This window comes from Manacus vitellinus, unplaced genomic scaffold (genome assembly GCF_001715985.3).
Source record: "Manacus vitellinus isolate BGI_N305 unplaced genomic scaffold, ASM171598v3 scaffold_17_pilon, whole genome shotgun sequence".
Taxonomy (NCBI): Eukaryota; Metazoa; Chordata; class Aves; order Passeriformes; family Pipridae; genus Manacus; species Manacus vitellinus.
The window spans coordinates 14,304,907-14,327,371 of record NW_021939256.1 but is presented as its reverse complement, the minus strand read 5'-3'; the positions used below and the strand labels follow the sequence as shown (position 1 = coordinate 14,327,371).

General features: G+C 42.4%; 2 protein-coding genes across 7 annotated transcripts; one reads left to right on the top strand and one right to left on the bottom strand.

Annotated features, from left to right (window-relative positions):
* Positions 1-8: 8 nt before the first annotated feature.
* On the top strand, positions 9-7,891 carry SNRNP48 (small nuclear ribonucleoprotein U11/U12 subunit 48). Of its 2 annotated transcripts, none has more exons than XM_029958932.1 (7): positions 9-146; positions 667-741; positions 3,442-3,630; positions 4,526-4,647; positions 5,091-5,206; positions 6,509-6,670; positions 7,608-7,891. In XM_029958932.1, the coding sequence occupies exons 1-7, from the start codon at positions 92-94 to the stop codon at positions 7,645-7,647; spliced, it is 759 nt and encodes a 252-aa protein (XP_029814792.1). In that variant the 5' UTR covers positions 9-91; the 3' UTR covers positions 7,648-7,891. The 2 variants fall into 2 exon arrangements, with proteins under 2 accessions (XP_029814792.1, XP_029814791.1); XM_029958931.1 differs by having other exon boundaries at positions 16-146; positions 6,506-6,670.
* Positions 4,759-18,900, bottom strand: ROPN1L (rhophilin associated tail protein 1 like). 5 transcript variants are annotated; one of them, XM_029958933.1, is made up of 6 exons: positions 17,536-17,668; positions 16,449-16,606; positions 14,370-14,493; positions 14,057-14,218; positions 11,508-11,683; positions 4,759-5,362 (listed from the first exon to the last, which is right to left on the bottom strand). In XM_029958933.1, exons 2-6 carry the CDS (start codon positions 16,577-16,579, stop codon positions 5,335-5,337), a joined length of 621 nt encoding a protein of 206 aa, XP_029814793.1. In that variant the 5' UTR covers positions 16,580-16,606; positions 17,536-17,668; the 3' UTR covers positions 4,759-5,334. The 5 variants fall into 5 exon arrangements, with proteins under 5 accessions (XP_029814793.1, XP_008926806.1, XP_017925615.1 ...); XM_008928558.2 differs by lacking the exon at positions 4,759-5,362 and adding an exon at positions 9,505-9,602 and having other exon boundaries at positions 17,536-17,663; XM_018070126.2 differs by lacking the exons at positions 4,759-5,362; positions 17,536-17,668 and adding exons at positions 10,723-10,894; positions 18,832-18,900.
* Positions 18,901-22,465: the final 3,565 nt, after the last annotated feature.

Here is a 22,465-nt window from a genome sequence, read left to right as displayed (position 1 = left end):
TTGGGAAGGCGGACGCGGGGCTGGCGCTGCTGCCCTGGAGTGCCGCCTGCCCGGCTGGCCTTGACCGAGCCCTTTGGTCCCGCAGGCCGAGATGTACGACTCCAGCTTTTTCTACGAAAACGCGAAGGTTCCCACCGTCGCCATGGGTGAGCGCCCGCGGGGGCTTCGCCTGGCGGGGCGTCACACACAGCTAGGGGAGAGGGGGGATCCTGGGAGGGTAATGAGCATGAGGGACCAGGGAAACCCCATGGGGCAGAGGCCCTCACGGTAGCACATCCCGCTGCCTTGTCTGCTGAAAGCTCTCCAAGGTCTCCTGAAAACCCTGAGTGTTCCCATCACTAGGTTTATTTTCTCAAATTGTAATTTGTTATTTGCCTTAATTTATCCTTTTTATGCTTCTATCACTGTGTAATTCTACTCCATGTCCCTGTAGTCCAGAAATGCTTCTTTTTTCCCCCCTTTTTTTTCCTCTCCTCATTTCAAATATGGAATACACTAAAATTGTATTTTTAATTCAGATATTCCCTTATACGTCAGTAAAACTATGATATTCTGTACTGTACCATAGCTCTCGTGATAGAGGCTATGGGGAAGAAAGACTGACGTGATCCAAGTACTGAAGAACTTGATGTAAAAGTTCTATGATTTTTTTTTCTCTGTTTGCAGATAAAGATCTACAGTTTCACATTGTTAAGCAGGCTAGAGCTCAAAGTGCCAAGGAAGGCACAGGCTACAGTGAAGGTAAGTAGTAAGCAGGTACTGAGACAATGAGAGCTGCTCTTGTGTCCCTCCTTGCAGCTTACGTCATTCCACTATGAACTGCTGTGAGGAATTTCATTTTATTTAATTTTAATACTCCTTCCCTTGTACACCTTGGAGCATAACTGCTTTCTATACTTGGGCACCTAGATAAAGAGAATTTGAGTCTGTTCTGCTCACACCTCTAGCTATCTTCAGGACTGTAAAATCAACACTGCAAAATTCAGGAGTTTCTTAAAGGATTAGTCCTTTGCTCCCATCCCACTACTTACACTTTACTTTCTGCCTGCCTTTCCTTCTGTTCCTTGTGGCCTAAACTCTTTTAGTGGTGTCTCCAGCCTTGTTCTTCATGTAACATTTTGTTTAGGGATTAATTGGTAGATGTGAGCTGTGTGGGCTTGTCCACAGATCTGACTGCTCCTCAGATCAAAAAGCAAACAACATGTGTATTACTATGTTGGACTGTTTCAAGACTGTCCTAAGAAGTTGTATAAGAACTACACTGACACATCTGCAAATGTGATGTTGTCCTTTGCCACCTCTCCAGGCTCATTAGTTCCTTTATGTTTTATTTTTTGGTGGGTTTTGTGTCCAGCCTGAGGACCAGTTTAAGGCTGAGAGAGTCTTCAAGAGTTCAGACCAAGACAAAGTAGAGAAGTAAGGCTGTCTACAGAAACTGTGGAGCTGCAGTGTATGGTTGAGAAATTACTGCAACACCTGAAAGATACAGCATTTACTCTCTGTAGACTTTAGTTTGTTAAGCATATACATGCAGAAGGAAAAGTGCATTTGTTCAACTTTCTTGGCAGTGAAATACAGCAGCGCTTGCTCGGGCATAGTTTTTCATCTTGTCTTCGTTTCTCTGGCATAGCAAATGGAGGCTTAATGGACAGTTGCTTGGGAAGGAGCTTTCATGGTATGGGCACTGTATTTGGAGTATGCCAGGTGCATTTCCTCTGGAGGGAAATGGTAGCTCATTAATTTGACACAAGCGCATCATAGGCCCTCTATAAAGTAGTTCATTGCAAAGATACACCAGTGAGCCACTAGATGCCAGTGTTCGCTGTCCAGTTTTCCCTGCAAGCTTGCCTTTCTCCAAGAGTAATGCTAAAATTGTATTGGGTTGGTTTTCATTGTGGTATCTTGATGCGCTATAAGATTCCTGACTTGGAATTGTTTGCTCAATTTAAAGTCTTTGGCAATGAAAACAAATTAAAATAATTTTTTATTGTAAATTTCCTTTTGACTACCTGGATCAAAGAAAGTAATTATCTTTCTTTGGTTTGCTTGGGTTTTTTTTAATTCTAACCCTAATTAGAATATTAGCATAGCTATATTGCAGAACAGGAAAACTAGTCCTAATCAAAAGTCATGAAATTCTTGTAAAATCACAAGCAGAACAGGAAAACTAGTCCTAATCAAAAGTCATGAAATTCTTGTAAAATCACAAGCATGTAACTATTGGGGCATTTTTATGGACTTCCATGACTCTGTAAGAACAGTGCATTTTGAGAACAGAATTCTAGTTTTTTGTGTTTAAATCCATTTTTTCATATTAGAACAGTTTTGGTTTAGGCTCCAAGTATAGTAATGATGAAATCTTGTATTTTAGGTTTGTTTGTAGAGTTATTGTGGCTCCTCTTCGTCTTCTTTGGTGTCTTTAGTGAAAGCAGGATGTGAAAGATTGCCCAGCTTTCCTTAAGACCTGAATAATGTAGAGAAGCACTAGCTTTGCTGTTGTAAAGGCTCCTGCAAACATCCTGTCTTATGTGTTGGCTCTTTCTGTCTGCCTGGAGGTTACGGGATTGTACCTTGCAGGGAGAAAGTTGTGTTGTGGGGAACAGGATTATGGAGGTCAGTCAGTGGTTGCTGGAAATTTGAATGTTTTCAAATATAATGCTTTTTTGCAGGCAATATCCTAGAATATTGCACCCTGTATCTTTAGGGAAGTCACTTTGCTGCTGTTGCAACGGATTAAGAATGGATTTATTTGTTTGGAGGGATATGTGTTTTAACTGGGGAATGGGAAAAGTGAGTACTGGGCTGATCATTCAGGGAAAGAGGAGTGTGCAGGCAGTGCATTTGTTTCCATAACTTTAAAGTTAGGTATCTGAACCAATCTGGAGCACTTTGAAAGTGCCTTTGTTGCCCTTTTAGCTAAAATCCCTGTGACAGTCTATTATAAAAGCTCTGTAGAGAAGGTAACAGTGTGAATGAGACTGATTTGCACAGTGGTCAGTTATCTAGTCTCCTAGAACCTTTCATCCTTGTTGTCAGAACAGGTATTTTGCAGCTAGTACTTTACACAACATTTTAGGAGTAAAATAAGCCCACAAGTTAGAGCTGCGGCCTCCCGTGCTTTAGCTTGTAAGCCAAGAGCTGGGACAATGCAGAGTATCAATTTGATCTGATCTACTATGATTCCTTTATGGTATATGTATGTGTCTAAGCAATCAAGAGGGGTTATAAAGCTTGTGTGGGCCTTGGGAGAGATTTGGGCCTCTCTTTTTCCTTTGAGCAATTTTGTATCCTTTCCAATTAAGAAGGTTGAAATTTCTTACAGATACATAGGGGAAGGATGAAAACAGCATTGGTGATCACAGTGTTGTTTGTTGAGCTTCTCAGTGTTTTCCTGTATAATTATGCTATTTTACTAATAACAGCTCTCTGTTCAACCTCCAGGATCTTACTCATTGCTGCCTGTAGAAGTTCCTCAAAATCACAAGCGGTTTACCTGTGACCTCACTCAAGCTGATCGCCTCGCTCTTTATGATTATGTTGTTGAGGAAACAAAGAAACAGAGGTCTAGATCCCAAATAATGGAAAATGATAGTGATCTCTTTGTGGATTTAGCAGCAAAAATCACCCAAGGTTTGAAGAACAATCTGTTGTTGAATTTATGACTTTCAGTTTGTCTAGTTAGATGAGTTTTGTTGAAAGGCAAACAAAATTGGCTGTGCTGTTTTTCTTGTGGAAAGCATACTGTTCTTAAAAGCCACAGCGAAGACCTGGCATCAGAAAACACTAGTTTGGTGTCCTTTATGATATTTTCCTTCTGGGAAAGCCTCATTGCTCTCCTCTTGGCACACGTGTCTCTCAGTGGATGGATCTTCTGTCCTTGCTGCAACAGACTTTGGGTCGTTTAATGTTGCCAACTTACTGTGCAGCTCAGAACAGTATTTGCTATAAGAGATGACGAGATTAAAGATCACTTAAGAGTAAAAGCTGAATGGGAAAGGTTGGCAGTCATCCAAGTGGAGCTCTTGAGCACTGTGCAAATGGGTGTATTGGACCAAGGCCTCTCATCCCTGTTGAGTCATGCCAGTTCGTAACTACCTATGCAGCATAAGCATCTATGTCACTTTGTGGGCCCTGCTGTGCCTGGGAGGTAGGAGACAGTGCTTGTCCTCTACACGGGTAAATGTTTTTCAGAGTCTGGCTTCTGCAGTCTTTGGCTTTTATTGTAATACTGGGTTGGAAAACATGACCCTTATTTAGTAGGTGTTTGACCAAATTGCAAGCCCATTATACTGGTTTGGATCACGGTTAGGAGACTGAGATCACGTAACAGTATTTGCTTGGTGGCTTTTTAGTCATGTAAACAGCTAGCATGAAGGTTGGAGAGGAAGCTTGTGCTAAATTCACAATAGTTACTAAATGCTGGAGAAACTTCAGAAAGAACACAATATATTTTATATTCTTGAAAGTATCAGACCTGCTAAGGTCCGGCTAATGACCATTTGTTTTACTTCCAATTTTTTGCTAGATGATAGTCAGAAAGGTCCAAAGTCCCATCTTGAAATTCTGGCTGAAATGCGAGATTACAAAAGGCGGCGGCAGTCATACAGGGCTAAGAATGTTCATATAACAAAGAAGTCTTACACTGAGGTGAGATCTGAAAATAAAGGCTTTTTTGCACAAAAGTGCTTATTATATATCAGCATAAACAATTATGTACTCTTTTAAAGACAAAGAATATGTGTCTCTCTCCACTTCTTGTACACTGCTTTATTGTTGTTGCAAATATAGAGGAATATTTTTGGATTTTGGTTTGCTGCAGGAAGCTACAAATAACAGGAGCATTCCTAACTGCCAAGTTTTGAATGTGAAAATGCCAGAAGATATAGTTGACTATTATAAAATGGTGCTATTTAAATTTATACAGAAACATGTTTCTGCAAATAAGACTTTCCATTCAGACATTTGACATATAGGGTTTGGGGAAGATTTTTGGGTGTTGGTTTTTTTTTTTGAGATGTTCACTTTCTGTCTAGTTGCTAGTTGAGGCCACTACCGTGACATGTTTGTTTTTAATGTATCTTAATCTCCAGGTGATTCGGGATGTGATTGGTGTGCATATGGAAGAACTCAGCAATCAGTGGCAGGAGGAGAACAGGTTGGATAATGCAGAGATATGTGAAGGAGGGAAGTTGAAATCTTCAGGAAGGTATGCCACAGCTGACAGATTCTTCGGGCATGTCAGCAGACTGAAGCCTGTAATTTTGTCTTATCACCTTCTTCTAATAGCACATACCAGCCTTGTCTGAGACACACACAGTTTATTTTATACTAAGTCTAGTAAGTCTTGCTTGAGAAACTCTGCCTGGAGGAAGGATGGGGAAAAATTAATAAGTATTTTTCTTTCAGGGGTAAGTAGGTAAGTTGCAGGTGATTCAGGTGAACAGGTGGAGCTGGGAAATGAATAATGCTCCCTCTGTATTCAAGTGTGTATATATGTAGTAGGTGGGTACAGAAGGCAAAACGCTTGCAACAAACGTGGGTAGAGCCCTTCCCAAATATTTGTTTGCGAAGCCTAGCTATGATGATGATGGGTACAGAAGGACACTTGGAAATAAAAGTACACAATTTCTTCCCTTTCCACACCACATGACAGGAAATGCTGTGGTAGATATATTATACCTCAGAATAAAGGTTTCCATAACATACTAAATATGAGGAGCCTTTACAGTTCTTATCACTGTGAATGCTGCTGTGCTAACTGGGAGAGTTTTATCTATTCGTATTTCTTCCTGTGTCAAGCAACACTGTACACTCTTCAAAACATTTGTCAGTGAAATAAAAATGAAATTACGGCCTAGTGATAGCATATTTGTTTGTGCCTCTTCAGCAGATCTTTGAGATGAGAATGTTTTTGAAACAAACTAAAAGGTGACACTGTTTCCAGCATTAAAATGAAGGTTAATGGGTGGCCAGAGCACTGGAGCAGGCTGCCCAGGGAAGTTATGGAGTCTTCTTCTCTGGAGACACTCAAAACCCACCTAGATGTGTTCCTGCATAACTTGCTCTAGCTGACCCTGCCTTGGCAGGGCGGTTGGACTGGATGATCTCCAGAGGTCCCTTCCAACGCTAATGATACTGTGACTCTCTAAAATTGGGCCTGCTGGGTTCTCCAGCTGTAGGTAGCAGCTTAAGGCAGATAGTTGAATAGTTCAGGATTTAAAGCAAAACAGAGTGAACCCCTTCAACTGCCTTGTTTCATAAGACTGAGGGGCAGTGTTTGTAAGAAAATACCTGAATTAAATCACGTGCTGAGATGTGGACATATAAAAGCATAGACTTAGGGCTTCTTTTGGGAGGTATGGTATTTCCAAGGGAGAGAGAGAGGCTTAATAAAAGATATGTCCTCTGTCTTACATCGTTGGTATTACATATTACAAAACTGGTACTGAAACCAAAAGCAACTCTGAAATTATTTTATTGACTACAATTGATAACCCTTTTTCAGAAGGGAAGACAGGCGGTCAGCTTCAGTGGACTCACGGCAATCTGGGGAAAGCAGCAAGGATACTGAATGCACAAGACACAGGAGAGACACCAGCAGGAGTCCAAGTAAACGAAGAAGGAGTCGCGAAAGAGGCAAAGACAGAGACTCTCGGAGAAAAAGAGAGAGGTGAGCATAAATAGGGACAGCTGACTCCTGCTTCTGAATCAGGCAGCCACAACCACTGTATGTGAGAATTTCGTGCAGAGAACAAGAATATCTAGTCCAGTAAACAAGCTAGGTTAACCTCATGTGCCATATGTCAAGTCAGTGCATGAGGCTACTAACACTAAACAAAACATGCTGTGAGACCACAAACTGTGATCCAGACTTCAGAATCTGAAATCTCACATCTGAAAGGTGGCACTTCCAACAGCATGTTGCAGGACTAATACACTGCTGTAACAGACTATTTTACTCCATCAACATGGTTAAATGGGACAGTATGTCCCTCATCCACAGCTAAGTGTGCTTGTCATGTCTAATGCTAATTTCTGCTCTAGTTTGCACTGGAACTTAATAAGTAGGATTATTTGTTTCACTAATATGCATACACATACAAACACAGTGAGTTGACTAGCTTTTCTACGGTAGATGCTTCAAAACTGCTGTTGCTCTTCAGTATTTCTGCACATATTTTTAAGCAAAAGAAAACAAATCTAGGCCAAACCTTCTGATACCATCAACAAGGATATATTTACATCTACAGGACTGTAGGTGTATAGGACCTGTGTTTAAGCAAAGACTTGGGCTGTTGTGCAGAAGAAATGCTGCATGTACGGGTAAATGCTTTTAGATAAGTGCATGGATGGCTATGATTGCTTCTATCAAAGCTGCCTTCATTACACTGTGATGTCGTTCATCCTAAACTAACTGCCTCTCTGCACTGCATGACAAGGCTTTGATTAAAGCAACATGGGAAATAAACTGTCTTAAAGTAGCTTACTTTCTTTCATTAGCAGAGGACATGACTACATTTAATGAGAGCTTACCATTTTACAAGTTGTTTTTTTTCCCCTTCAGACTGAGTCTAACAGCCCCCACAATGTTTGCGTTTTTGTTTCAGGGATGAAGACAAGTATCACAGGCATAAAAGAAGAAAGTAGAAACAAGAACCTGATTATTGTGTTTGTCAGCTGTTCAAAAAATTACTTGCACAAGAACTGTTGCTACTGCTGTTGTGCTGAGGACAGTAACGCTGTGTCCATGATACTGGTATTGCATCATAGCTGTGCTTTGAGACAAAAAAGTGTTAAGGTTTGCCAGAGTGGAAGCAGTATATAGAGCAGAAATTGTGTAAATCTGTAACATTCCCGCATCTTTTAATAAATTATATTGACTTTTCATGTATTTGAGTTTAGTCTGACAAGACTGAAAAATAAAATCTGTGAGAGGCCGTACTAATTGGCCTTCCTGCCCCATAGTGGATACAGAACAGAGGTAATCCCTGGAGTCCAGGATCAGTTACAAACAGAAAAATGGATGAAGAGAGCTCCCCTCCTACCTAACACTCTGGGAACACTGTTCCAGACAGACAGTACTTACGCCTAATTACAGCATGTACCAGAGGGCATATTTCAGAGTTCTTCAACAGGCTAAAACATCTTCAACTGCAGCTAGTGGTAAACTGACAATAACATGAAAGTTACTGTTCCCAAGCTCATACTCAAAGAAATTTTGGATCAATGTCATCTGGCAAAGATGATGAGAATATGGCTCTCCACAGAAACTAGTGGGGAGGCAGCAAGGACACTTGAAATATTGCTGAGTACCATATTCAAACACCAGGGGCATATCCATTTCCTTCCAGCAGTAACTAGGAGGTGTTCCCATCCTGTGGACTCTACAAATGGTAGTGATAGAAGCTGATAAAACAGACTTAAGCCATGCATACATATATTAACATATATATTAAGGATGTGCAGTTCTGTTAATTCCTCACACACTCTACTTCAGCAAGGTCAGTCACAAGGAGCCAAGCTTCTTGCCTCAAGGAAGTCAGCAACTATAAAAAACAAGCTTGCAGATCCATCTTTCCTACAATTTTTTTTCTGTTTGATCGAGGTGCCGGGAGAGGGCAGTCCCTGTGCTCCTGGTTTTGGCCTTCTCAATCAAAAGGAATCTCTCTGGTTTTATTGTAGCCACTAATATCCTGTTTCATACCTCAGCTGTTTCTGCAATTAAGTGTAATTATCTGTCACTAAATACATGGTCTAGTTCTGATGGATTTAGGCTTCTATACAGCAGTTCAACTCAAAACCAAACAACCCTGTGTCAGGCATTCCTTGCCCTACATGACAAATGCAGTAGCTTTTCATGTTAGAAAACAGTACATATTCTAAAACAGATTCTTAATTAGACAAGTTCATCTAAGAATGAAAAAAGATATCTAAGTTCTGAAAGGGTCCTAATTAGAGGGAAAACAATACGGAACAATTGCAGATCTTGAGGTGGTTTTGTTTAGCAGCTCAGCCATGGGGTTCTCATTAAGTTCTCTTTCAGTAGGGCTTGGTAAAACAGTTTATTTAAATAAAGGCTGTTCAGGCAAACAAGGTAGTCAAAAAAACAGCTGTGTTTATGTAAGGGTCAAAGTCAGTGCTACCAGAAGCATAATGAGAAACACTTCAATTATAACTGTCCAGTCTTCTCTAAATTTAATTCTTGTATTTTACTTCTTTTCTTACAATCGCTTACAAACTATTGGTAGGAAGATCCGTAACAAAATAACTTTTGCTCAGTATAAGCAGGTAAGTGAAAGGATGGTCCCTAGGTGTAGGCATCAGTATTTGAGAGGCAGGAGAACAGTATAACCATGTATTCAATTAACATCCCCTCTGGGGCCATTTCAAGAGTGGGACAAAGAAAAGGAAATGCGAGAGAAGAGGATTGTGTTGTACTGAAATGTGCAAATTATGGTACTTTGAACACAAATTATTTTCTTGAACTTATTTATTCCTTTTTTCTTCCCTCTCGCCTCGTACTGAACAGTAGAGTTGATTAATAAAATATGAAGGTCGGTGGCAGAAAGTGTCTGATCAGCACCATGCCAGATTGTTTGTCCCTGGAAAGGAATAAACCAAATGTTTTAGAATGGCACTTTAACATGGTAAATCCTAGTGTGTTGGACAAGATACAATTTAGGGTTATATGAATTGCAAACAAAAGTGGTGTGATTAAAAAGTGGTTCTTACTAAAAATTGTCAGTCTGGTAACTAATGATGAAACAGGTCATTTGTACAGCTCGTGTTTCGGAGCTCCCATGTACTTGGAGCTGATAGCAATCTTAAGTGTACTGGGTTTGTGTGGCAAGGGGGTTTTTGGGGGAGGTGGAGGCAGGAACTACAGTGGTGGCTTCTGTGAGCTTCTGACAGAGACTTCTCCCCTGTTCGAGCCAATGCCAGCTGGCTTCAAGATGGACCTGCTACTGGCCACGGCTGAGCTCAGCAGCAACGGTGGTAGTGCATCTGGGGGAACGTGTTTAAGAAGGGGAGGAAAAAAACTGCAACTGCAGCTGGAGAAGAGAGGAGTGGGAATATGCGAGAGCAACAGCCCTGCAGACACCAAGGCCAGTGAGGAAGGAGGAGAAGGAGGTGGTCCAGGCACTGGAGCAGAGATTCCCCTGCAGCCCGTGGCTCAGATCATGGAGAGGCAACTGTCCCTGCAGCCCATGGAGGTCCGTGGGGGAGCAGACATCCACCTGCTGCCCATAGAGGACACACCAGAGCAGGTGGATGCCTGAGGGAGACTGTGACCCCATGGGAAGCTCACACTGGAGTGGGCTCCTGGCAGGATCTGTGTCGCCATGGAGAAAAGAGCCCACACTGCAGAAGGTTTGCCAAACTTGTGCCCCATGAGGGACCCACACTACAGCAGCCTGTTCCTGAAGGACTGCACCCCATGAAAGGGACCCTATGCTAGAGCAGTTTGTGAAGACTTGCATCCCATGGGAAGGATTCAAGTTGGAGAAGTTCCTGGAGGACTGTCTCCCATGGGAGGACCCCACACTGGAGCAGGGGAGGTGTGTGAGAAGTCCTCCCTCTGAGGAGGAAGGAACAGAGACAATGTGTAATGAACTGACCACAGTCCCCATTCTCCATCCCTCTATGCCATTGAAGTGCTGGGTGGGAGAGAAAATTGGGAGTGAATTTGAGGAAGAAGAAGGGAAGGATTGGGGGAAGGTATTTTAAGATTCATTTTTATTTCTTATTATCCTGCTCTGATTTGATTGGTAATAAATGAAACTGAATTCTCCAGGTTGAGTCTGTTTTGCCTGTGACAATAACTGGTGAGTGATGTCTCCTTGCCTGTACCTTGACCCAGAAGCCTTCCATATATTTTCTCTTCTCTGTCCAGCTGAGGAGGGGAATGACAAAGCAGCTTTGGAGGGCAGGCTGGCATTCATCCAGGGTCAGCCCACCAGGCACAGAAAGACCAGTTCCAGATAGACAGTAGGAAGAGTAAGCGTCTGTATGCAAACATGCTACGTAGGCAGCACTTGGAGGACAAGCCTGCTATGGATCTTTTAAATCGGTTAAAGTGCATTTTGTGTGACCCATGTGTGACTATGGATAAAATAAGAGAACTGCCAATCTCTCTCTCTCTGGTTTATGACCTATATTAAATCAAAAGAGCAGCCCATAAGATGCTGCTGGTTCCAGAACCAGTAATATACAGCTGATAAATGCCTGTATCTAATTGCATCCTACAGGGAAAATTATACCACCAGACAGCGACTTCAGTATTTCAGAGAAAGATGGATAAATAACAATTTATCTTTTAACAGTTCAAACAATGAAGCTGACAAAAAATAACTATGTACACTTTTGATATAATCTTAGTCTACAGCTATTTTTGTCATCATGGCTATGCCATGTCTGAAGACAGAGTATTCACCTGAAATTAAAGGTTTATGGAGAACCCAGAGGTGACTAATACATTAAAATTCCATGCACAGATTTCTACTTACGCTTCTTCTTTAATTTTGTGGAGGAATGCTTCAGTTTCATCCTCTGGTATCTCTCCATCAATACTGGCCAAATACAAATAAAGGAACGAGAATGTTTCAAAAGGAATAGGAGCTGCTCCACCTTCTGGCTCGCTTGTTAAGATTTCGCAGGCATGTTTCATTGAACTCAGTAAGGACTGCAGGGGGTTAAGTCAAGAAACGAGAGGAGAAGTATCAGAGCCATGAACATCCTTTGCATACTACGACAAAATCCACACTGTTAGCCACTAAAAGTGAGGGTAAATGAGATGAAGGTGTTATCATCATTATCTAGCTTTAAACCCCAAAGTTACACTCCAGTTCAGGTCCAACGGTAGAAACAATAATGAAGTTCTACTAGAGACAGTACCAAAAAATACCAGAATCCTGTGATGTTTAAAGATTGCATGGGGTAATACGATCCCTATCTCCAACATGGCCAAATTGCTCTGTTCCGCTACTATGAGAGCTTGAACATCACTATATCTAGTGATAGACATATGTGTGTGTATGTGTATATTTATTCTCTCAATGGTTTTAAACGAATTTTCAGCAGCAGTTAAGACAGATAAATCTACAAACCCCAGAAAATGAACATGGGTTTGGTGATTTTTATTCTGACATTATATTATATAATTTTTAGATAATATTTTAGCTGATATTTACTGTTTCCTCTATCTGTATGCAAGTTCTATCTTAGTAGAAAAAACATTGAGGCAAAAAGAATTTAAAGAACATTTCAGTTCAGTCAAAGGGCAATAACATCCTAGTTACCTTAAAAAACCCCATGCCACAAATTATTTTCCAAATATACTTTGAAAAAATCCTTTATTTAATATGGTGTTGATAATCCAGTGCCCTCTACATGCTGAGCTATATGGGGAAAAATGTGGAAAAATTAAGCACCAAGTTACATTCAGTCAAAGACTGGTTGGATGCCATTAAAGAAAGAAATAAACAAACAAATGTGGACACTAAACCAAAAAAAAACCACCAAAAAAACCCCTCAAAACCACTCAGGCCTTTTTTAACACGAGTGTTAATATTTTTTGCTGTAACATTTTCAAAACTCACCGTTACCTTTTCATTAACAAGCAAGCAATGACTACGTAAAAAGATAGTATTTTCTAACACTAGACTAGCAATACCTAAAATAAATGCAATATCTGTTTAAGATCTAGAATACAGGCCAGAGAATTGTAATTTTATAATCCTTTAACAGTTTTACTTAATGTATTTCATCCCCTGGGAGGCCTCTCTGTGGAAGGAGAGGCAGCTGCCTCTATGATGGCAGAGTTTACCTTCTGCATTTTGCTACCTCTCTACTGCCCTTCCTGCCACTGTGTCTCTCTCTCACAACACAGCAGAATTATTCACATCCATTTTGGCACCCCTGAAAGCCTATTTAACAGGATAACTGTGTGGTCATTTCCTCAAGGCTGTAAAAACACATCGGTGTTTAGTTTATAAAAAGATACTTCAAACTGGTGCTCTTAAGAAGTTCACACTTGTCTAATCTTGTATTTCAGCTGAGACTCTGTTCAACTACGACCACAATTTACAGTTGTGAGAAGTGAATTTAAATTTCTTGTGTGCATCTTCCTCTATGGTTTAGGAAAATGAAATCTAGGTTTCGTTATATAGTACTGAAATCAAATAGTTCACTTAATATCCGAAAGAATGATGACATGGACGTAAGTTTAGTCTGCCTAGCTCCATCAGAATGATGCTTCCATTACTCCATTTTTTTTGGTTGGTTGGTTGGTTTTTTTTAGATAAGTAATGTTGCTGTTACTATTTTTAAATGAAGAAAAGAGCCCAAATTACAAGATCATGTCAGGAAGGAGATTGGAATGAAGAAATACACAGTTAAAACAAGTAAATATAGATATATACACACACAATTGCGTTGCCAGGCCAGGTCAACATTCAGGGTTTCCAGATATTGCAACAATCTCAAAATATTATTTTGTATGTATTTTCTTTTTAATACCTCTTCTTCCATACTGTAGAAATCACTAAAATATTATAGTTAATAAGAACATCAGCTTAGTGCATTTTATAGTCTTCCATTCTGTTGAAATGCTCTTCTGAGATATTATTCCTGACATTAAAAGAACTAAATGTAAATTTAGTAACATTAACTGCTGCTGTGAAAATTTAATTGACTACACAATCAATTAAAAGTTGGTGCTTTAATTTCTCCCTCCAGTTCTCCTCTGTGGACATTTACACTGATGCCATCAGCATCATTCCTCTATCATCCTCTCTCTCATGGTACAAGCTCTCTGCAGACATTCTTGCTCTTCTACTGCCATCCCAGTCAACTGAGGACTTAGCCATCTTTCTGTTTAAGCTCCCCCAATTAAAATCTGACGGAGAACAGAAGTAAACATGCAAGCCACTTTGCCAGCTGCTGCAACAGCAATCACCATTTTCCAAATCCATTTGCAGTAATTGTTCTATCACCTTATATATGATCACAGACAACCATCTGTGTTTAGATACAAGAGCTCCTGTTGTGAACATACCCCACCGAGCACGCTGCACCCAAGTGCCAGAATCTTCATCCATTCCACCTCCTCGCCAAAATTGTCCAGTTGCAGGATAGATTTCAGCTGCTCTTCTGGCAAACACAAGTGCTTCCATTTTTCCTTTAGCTCTGTAACAGTTACTGTGCCTTTGGGAGAAAGCTTTAAACGAAATCATGGTACCACAGTAAGAACTCTGAAAACCAGAATGAACCAAAAAACAGAGTAGTTCCCCAAAATACATCAAACACTTGAAGGTCACTCTACCCAACCATCTCCAACACATCAGCATTTGATAAAGGCCAGTTTGTACCTTTTTGTGCAAGACTTTGAGGAGTCCAGGAGTCAAACCACCTTCTATTTCCCCTGTTGCTGAAGGAATTTCAATCCTCTCCTTCACAGGAAGGGGCTCCCCCTTTGACAAGGCTGAAAAATACCTGAGTGAATGGGAAGAGCAACACACCTCAATGCCAAAGGCCATTAAGGCCATTACAAACTGCACAGAAGTAAATGCTCTTACAGGTCAGTGAAAGAACCCACAGGCTCCTGAGCAGGAGCAGCAGCACTCAGCAAGCTGCCCACACACACAATTCCCATCTCCCCATGCTCAGATAGCATCTTTCTTTCTAGCAGAAACCACAATCTTTAGACTTTACATGCTCCTTTTTATGACATTCTAATAATTCTTAAGACATTGAACTTATTTTGTGCGCGATACACTCAGTTCTTCTTGGCAAAGGCAGAGAGTGATTTATTAACATCACAGTGCTCTTCCAAACAAAATGCAGGCTTTTCCCATTTGATTGAGAAGCACTTGACTGCTCATCTGTTTAACATTCCCCTCAAACATTACCCAAAATGCTGCAACTCTCTCATCAATATTTCTACTATTTCTGTCCACTCCAAAATAAAATTTAGGAATAGAGCAGAAGGGGCATTAAGGTGCACATTCTTTTGATTATAAGGCTGACACATCCTCAACAGGAACCACCTCTGCTATAACTGGCCAGCAATCTGAACTGTGCAAGGAAAACTCAGTTTTCATTCAGGTAGTGATGGATCTAATTTAGGAGTTTCTCCACTCATCCTGCCTCATTTGCCGTGGTCACCCACCAGGCTACTCCATGCTGTGCAAATACTTGCCAAAATGCACAGCAAGCAGCACTGCATTGGTGTGACTGGGTAGAAATAGATGCATGGTATGTATGTAGATACAACACCTGGGCTATTTTTCAGCCTGATCCATTTCCCCATCACATTGTTCACAAGGACAAGCCTACAACACTGGCAGCACATGTGAACCCACAGCCTTGCTCTGCCTTGAGTGGCTCCCAGGCACAGATCTTGCTCTGCTCACCAGAGAAGTGCATGATCAGCAGCAGCTGCCTACTCCTCTGTGGGGGCTCCTCTCTAGGCAGAGGCTGGGGTCTGGCTGGTGGTGTGGCCATGGCAGCGCCACACTACCCCTTCTCTCACCAGCTCCATGTCCCAGCAAGCTCCAGCTACCTGGTGACTGCTGCTTCTGACACAGCTGGGACAAGCTCACTGCACATCCATCACCCAGAGGTACGCTGCACCCCCCCTCCATCATGTTCCTAAGAAATGTCATGCCATTTTAAGATTGTCCCAATGCCTTTCTCTGACACTGGAGCTGTAGCAATTCACCTTCAGATTCTTTCATTTTTTATGGACAAGCCAGAACCCAGTCTGGCTTTGTTAATAGCCTCCCCTCCCTCATGTACAGAGTATAGATGTTTTCCAATCCCCCCAGCTGAGAACATCTCACAGATACCTTTCAAGAGCTTGCCCACACAAACCATAGGACAGGAAAAAATTATAGTGGGCAGATGAGGTAAAAGAAAAAAAAATAGAAGTTAAAGAAGAAACATTTAAACATCTTAAATCAACATTTTAGTGAGAGATTTATTACATGGATTATCATTTAAAAGTTGCAACTTTTCAGGTACTTTTACCAGAAAAGAAAAGAAGAAACCTAACAAGCTTAAGAATTAGAAGGTTATTTTCTAGGTTGCCTTTAAATTCCAAGAATTAAATCTCACATGAGAGGAAAAAAACCAAACCAAATTAAAAAGGTTTGGTCTTTGAGATGGAAAAAGTAATAACAAAAACAAATTAAGATGCATTTTCTTGGATAGAAATCAAACTATTCCAGGAATAAGCCAATCCTAAGCCTCAAGGAAGCAGAAAATAAATCAAGTACTACACTATTTTTTAAAAGGCTCTCCTACCACATTAATACAAAGCAGCGTGTATGGAATATACATGTTGATGTAATATTCAAAGTCAGCTCCACTGTACAGTAAACAGGAGCAGTGAGATTCTGTGGGTGCCCATGTACAGCTCCCTATTGTTCTTTGAACATCATACTTACGCAGCTGCCCACTGCAAAACATCACGAGGTTGAGTCCTAATAGCAGCTTTAGTAAATTGCTTCAGAATGTCAGGTAGCTCTGGGGGGATTTTGATCTGCTGAGCACAAAACATGGTTTCTGGAAGAGGCATGGTCGGTTTCTGTTCAGTCACAAGGACCTGAAAGAAATAAAACAGCAGTTCACAGATACAGAACGTGAATGAAAAACTGTGTGTGCACTTGTGGGTGAACAGTGCTCATTCCCAAACTCCCTCCTGGGGCTACTGGAGAGGTGACAGACTTAGAAGGGTCTGCGTCTGTCAGAGGAGCACCACACTTCTCTAAAATACTTTAATTTGGTGGCAACACCACCAAGTAAAACACTGGAGCTTGGACACCAACCACAGCTCTGGATGAGGAGAACTACTACTTTAACGGGTATCTTTAGGCAGTTTTAAATGGATTTTTCTCCTCAAACCTACCACAATACAAATTTGTAGAACAGGCAGTGCAGACAAGTCACATCACACATGCCAGTGTGAAAGCTAGCTATGCTGACAACTCACTACTGCACACCGAGGAGAATTTTGTCATTTTTGTACAGAAGCCAGAGTACGCAGATGACCAAGTTTCTACTGCGTTTATGTATTCCAAAAATGTTGTAGCAAAAAGTTACTAATTTGTGCTCCTGGTAGACTTCACACAAAAAAAATACAGCAATGAACAAAACATTCACGTGTGCTGCAACCACACACTGCACTTTGCTCATACAGTTCTACAGGTATGTTTGTCTCATTCAGGATGTAACTCATTTGTTGCAAGGAATTCTGTCGCCCAGGATCCAAAAGAAGGGAAAGAGATAGGTTATTGTGTGATACTTCTCCCATTGAAATGGGGTACATTTGGTGGGAAATCTGAGTACCCTCCTCATCATTTCGAGAACAAACTATATCCTATTTAAGTTGATTTGGCAACAAGAACTGAAAACATATTGGTTATTTGCAGAGGAGAAGAGCAATGAAAGCAACAGCATCGAGAAAGGAATCAACATAACAGCATCCTCTATCCCTTTACATTATTTTAATTTTTAAGATAAAAATAAGACTACCTGGTATGTGGCTTTCTCTCCCTATCATGTGAATTTTCCTGCATTGGAAAAAAAATTAAAAGTCACTGATGGAGGAATGCGACTGCTGTGACCCAAGGCTCCTTTGAGGATCAAACCATACTTAAACTTTATTTCTGGAGAAATGCAGACAGAGCACAGCATCTTCACCACTCCAACGCAGCAAATTTGTACCAGGGTACAGACTTCAGAGAGTGCATTTAATTACCTTATTGGTCACACACATTCAGTAATGACTCAAAACCACAGTTCTAACCAAGGAATTGACACTGAACGCAAAAATTTGAGGATTTCAGGATAACAGAAAAAACTAGAGGAAGGAATACATGTGCATGTGTATGCCCCCTTGGGAAACAGTAAAATAAAAGAGTAAAAACAAAATCGGGGGAAAAAAAGGAAGCAAAGAAAAGCAAGAGCTGCTTTTCTACAGTAAGCCATTAATCATAGAGTCTCACAGAAGGGTTGAGGTCGGCAGGGACTTCTTAGAGGTTACCTGGTCAGACCCCCTGCTCAAGTTGGGCCACCTATGAACAGACTGCCAAGAACCATGACCAGGTGGGTTTGGAACATGTCTAAGGATGGAGACTCCACACCTCCCTGGGCAACTTGTGCCAGTGCTCAGTCATCCTTACAGTGAAAAAGGGTTTCTTGATGTTCAGAGGGAACCTCCTGTACATATACACACAGCCAGGTCAGGTAGCCTCTGCACTCCTTCACCATCAGCGCACGGCAGGGGTTACTCATGCGAAACGCAAAGCTCAGCTCATGTCTTTCACCCCCTATTAGCTCTTATTTTCTAATGTTTTTTCCTTTCACGCACTCAAAACCAGCCCCAGGAGTTCAAGGCCGACAAGCAGCCCCAAGCAGGCCGGCCCGGCCGCACCGCGGGGCCCACCGCCCTCCAGCCCCGAGCTGTGGGGAGGGAGCGCCGGAGGAGGCGTTCGGAGAGCGCCGGGAGCCCAACCCCGCCCCGGGCACCGCCGCGGCGATGGCGGGCCCCGGCCGAGCCGTCCGGGACGGCTCCCCCCGCCCCCGCCGGTGCTGCCCCGGGGCTCGGGGGAGGGCCCGGCACGGGCCCCTCACCTGCCCCGCTCCGCGGCCCCGCTGCCCGGGCAACGCGGGGGAGCGGCCGGGGCGGGCGGGAGGCCGGGGAGCTGAGCGGGGGAAGGCGGGCGCTGGGCGGGGAGAGAGGGTTGGTGCCTCCGCGGTTTAAAGTGCAAGAGCATCCCCTGTTTTGTTCAAACTTGTGAAAAGACGCGAGACATGGATGATGTCTACCTTTAGCAAATTCGCAGATGACACCGAGTTGGGTCGGAGTGTTGATCTGCTGGAGGGTAGGAAGGGTCTGCAGAGGGACCTGGGCAGGCTGGATCAGTGGGCCAAGAACAGTGACCAGTGACCAAGTGCCGGGTCCTACGCTTCGGCCACAAAAACCCCGTGCAGTGCTACGGGCTGGGGTGGGGGCACAGTGACTGGAAAGCTGCCCAGCAGAAAAGGACGTGGAGGTGCTGGTCAACAGCGACTGAACTCAAGGCAGCAGTGTGCCCAGGTGGCCAAGAAGGCCAGTGGCATCCTGGCCTGTATCAGAAATAGTATGGCCAGCAGGACCGAGGAAGTGATTCTTCCCCTGTACTCAGCACTGGTTAGGCCACACCTTGAATACTGTGTTCAGTTCTGGGCCCTCAATTCAGAAGTCTGGAGTGCATGTCCTAGGAGGAGTGGTTGAGGGAGCTGGGGTTGTTTAGCCTGGGGTGACATTATTGCTCCCTAAAAACTACCCAAAACGGGGTTATAGCCAGGTGGGGGTTGGTCTCTTCTCCCAGGCAACCAGTGACAGGATGAGAGGACATTGTCTTAAAGCTGTGCCAGGGGACGTTCAGGTCGGACATTAGGAAGAATTTCTTCAGAGAAATGGTGATTAGATGTTGGAATGGGCTGCCCAGGGAGGTGGTGGAGTCACCATCCCTGGAGGTGTTTAAGGAAAGACTGGACGTGGCACTTAGTGCCATGGTCTAGTTGGCAGGGTAGTGTTTGGTCATAGGTTGGACTCAATGATATCAGAGGCCTTTTCCAACCTAATTGATTCTGTGAACACCGTAGTACCGCATCACTGGCAGAGCCCATAGTGGGATGGCTGGTCCCTGGGTACCTGGGCTCCCTGCAGCCCACTAATCCCTGCATGCCCCATGGCCATGAGGATGCACTGCCAGGTGAGCAGAGTTAGGGTGGCATGTCCATCCTGCCTTTAGCACTTTTAAACTTCTTTTCCCAGCTTGGATGAGATGTGAACAAATGCTGAATGCTGAATGAGCTGAAAAGTAGACACAGAGCAACGTATCCCCTAAAATTCCCGTTACTTGCAGTAGCTGCTACTTTCAAGGGCAGCTCAGCCACAAGCAACCTCTGCTGGGCAGCTGCCATGATCCTGAACATTCCAGACAGCAGGACTACAGAAGGTCTGCCACCATGGAGAGCAGCATGTCCAGTGCCAGCTGCTTCTCAGCACCCACTGCTCCAAATATGGCCCCACAAGGCAGCATGGGTTCTACCACCACTTCAGAACTCCAAGGATTCAGTGCCCTCTCTGCCTCCAAGTCTTAGTTGCCAGCTACGAGACCTATTTCCTCTGCACAAAAAGACAGCACCGGAGATAACCTGAATGGCATCCTCTGTAAAGACACTAGTGCATCTCTTGGTTATAAAGCAGTGCCCCTCCCATTCCTTCTAACGTGGGCTGTAAGTAGCTCGAGCACTCAAATTAACTTGGTAATAGGATTATTCGCTTCAGAAAGCCTTCAGAAGCCATTGCTCCAAAGAGACTTGGGTGCTCTGTGCTTGAAACAGGCCAAACAGTTACTGCAGAAGCACACAATCTTATTTGGAGCAAGCCCTTTTTAATCCACATTATGTCCCTGCTGATGAACATGTAAGGCCATGCAGGACAAAGAAAAACATGCAGCAAACATTATCCTGCAGGAGTTTACAGAGTGGAATTAAATTAAGATCATTTCACAATGCAGTTTTTCAAAGGTGTCTAGGGATAAGAGATAAACAGCAAAAATTTCATATTCTCTGTTATCTGCAGTTCTTGGACACACTTGGAACTATCCCAAAAATGCTCAAAAAGTAAATGTCATATCCTCAGTTCTTCCAGTGATTTGGTCCAGTGCAGTGAAATCATGCATAAAGCTGCCATACTGTATTATGGGAAACAGTAGCATGTAGGTGGAATTTTTCCTGTGAGTATTTAAAGAAAAACTCTGTATTTTTCAAACATGTTATTTTATATGAATTGCAAACCAGTGGAAAAAGCCAAAGGCTAAAACTTCCATATAAAAGTGAAAAATAACTGGAAAATAGGTTACCAATTAATCACATGCTGCTCCAGAACATGCTTAATCTATAAAGGCATGGCCAAATTAATCTTTGTATAAATGCTTACATATAACAAAAATTAACAAGACACACTGCATCAAGTAATAAGCAAAACTCTAGGCAATACAGTCCTTGCTCTTTGCAGAAAAAGGAGCATGGGCACTGTTCTTTATTTTTTGACCCCAACCATCATATATTTAACTACAGGGGGAGGATGGATGGTATGAAACAGGATGGTATGGAGGGGACTGCAAAAAAACCCTGGAGGTACATGAGTTATGACCATCCTTACCATGCAGCCTCCTGACTTATAAGCAGTACCGGATATACTGCAAATTTTCTACTCATTAGTCCTGTGTTAATGGTGCAGAAAGAATGCATAATTACACATGTTGGCTTAAGTTTGGCATACTGGGATGGTATTCCTTTTAAGAAGTCATTTATACTTTTGGGAACTCATTTTTAGCTAAAAGTAGTATGCTTTTCACATGTAATTATACTAAAACATTTACTTAAAGATCATTGTAACTCGTGGATGTAAAAGGAAGGCCAAACCAGCATAACAAAGAGTGGAATAACCTCCGAGATAATTGGTAAGTAAAAACAAGATCAAGAGGCAGGAGGGAGGGATGCTTGAGGGTTAGTGGTGTGAGGAGAGATGTTAATTATCTGCAGATTAATGCAAGGTTGTTTAAGGAAACTCAGGATTACACAGATCAGTACCATGGCTGTGGGGTCAACAAAACCCTTTCAACAAGGAACAAAAAGAAAAAAAAAAAACAAAACTCTCAGAGGCACAGTGAGGACACTGATGGGTCTGGTTGAGAATCTTGACACAAAGCTATAAAGGGAGTAAGGCCTAGTTTCTGTTAAGAAAAGGTTGATCAAACTCCATGCAGATATAGGCAATAAAAACACAAGTGTAACTTCAGCAAAAGGAGCAACTCAGATTCTTGCTATACACTGAGTATAGAGGGAGTACTTCCCTCCCGTGCATTTTACCCATTACTCTTATACAAAGAGCATTTAAAAGTATATCCATGAACGTAATTGTTCTTTTACAGCACCATTGCCTAATTTCGGCTTAGAAATCCTGCTGCTGCTTCCTGCTTCTGTGCCTCCTGCTCACAACTAGTCAAAATATCTCATTGTTCTGGTTCCGGCCAAGACAGGGTTATTTTTTGCAGGGGGCACAGCTAGGAGCCGGGAGGTTTACCTTTTGTGCCTCCAATTCTCCTCTCCAGCCCATTGCAGGAAAGGGGAGAGGGTAGTAAGCGAGCAGTGCTGAGGAGTGCGTGAAGTGGTTTCAGTGGCAACACTAAATTGGAGAATACCATTCCTAAACCACGACACCTATGTACACTCCATTCTAATCCACAGAATTTTTAGATTCAGCACATTCCTTCTGGACTTCAGCAGGCCACTTATGCAATTTGCACCTGCTGAACACGGCAAACCAGTGCTGCTGGGCACTATTTGGGTTCTAATACAGAAATTCTATCCAGTATAAATAAATTAGCTTTGCAGTGTTCTCTAC

Excerpts from the sequence above, each read along its gene's own strand:
- SNRNP48 (XM_029958931.1), top strand. The coding sequence starts at position 92 with ATGTACGACTCCAGCTTTTTCTACGAAAACGCGAAGGTTCCCACCGTC. Across the intron at positions 742-3,441 it reads AGGCACAGGCTACAGTGAAG|GATCTTACTCATTGCTGCCT; the intron begins GTAAGTAGTAAG and ends TTCAACCTCCAG. Across the intron at positions 3,631-4,525 it reads AGCAGCAAAAATCACCCAAG|ATGATAGTCAGAAAGGTCCA; the intron begins GTTTGAAGAACA and ends ATTTTTTGCTAG.
- ROPN1L (XM_018070126.2), bottom strand. The coding sequence starts at position 16,579 with ATGCCTCTTCCAGAAACCATGTTTTGTGCTCAGCAGATCAAAATCCCC. Across the intron at positions 14,219-14,369 it reads TCAAAGTCTTGCACAAAAAG|CTTTCTCCCAAAGGCACAGT; the intron begins GTACAAACTGGC and ends TTTCGTTTAAAG. Across the intron at positions 11,684-14,056 it reads GGTGCAGCGTGCTCGGTGGG|TCCTTACTGAGTTCAATGAA; the intron begins GTATGTTCACAA and ends AACCCCCTGCAG.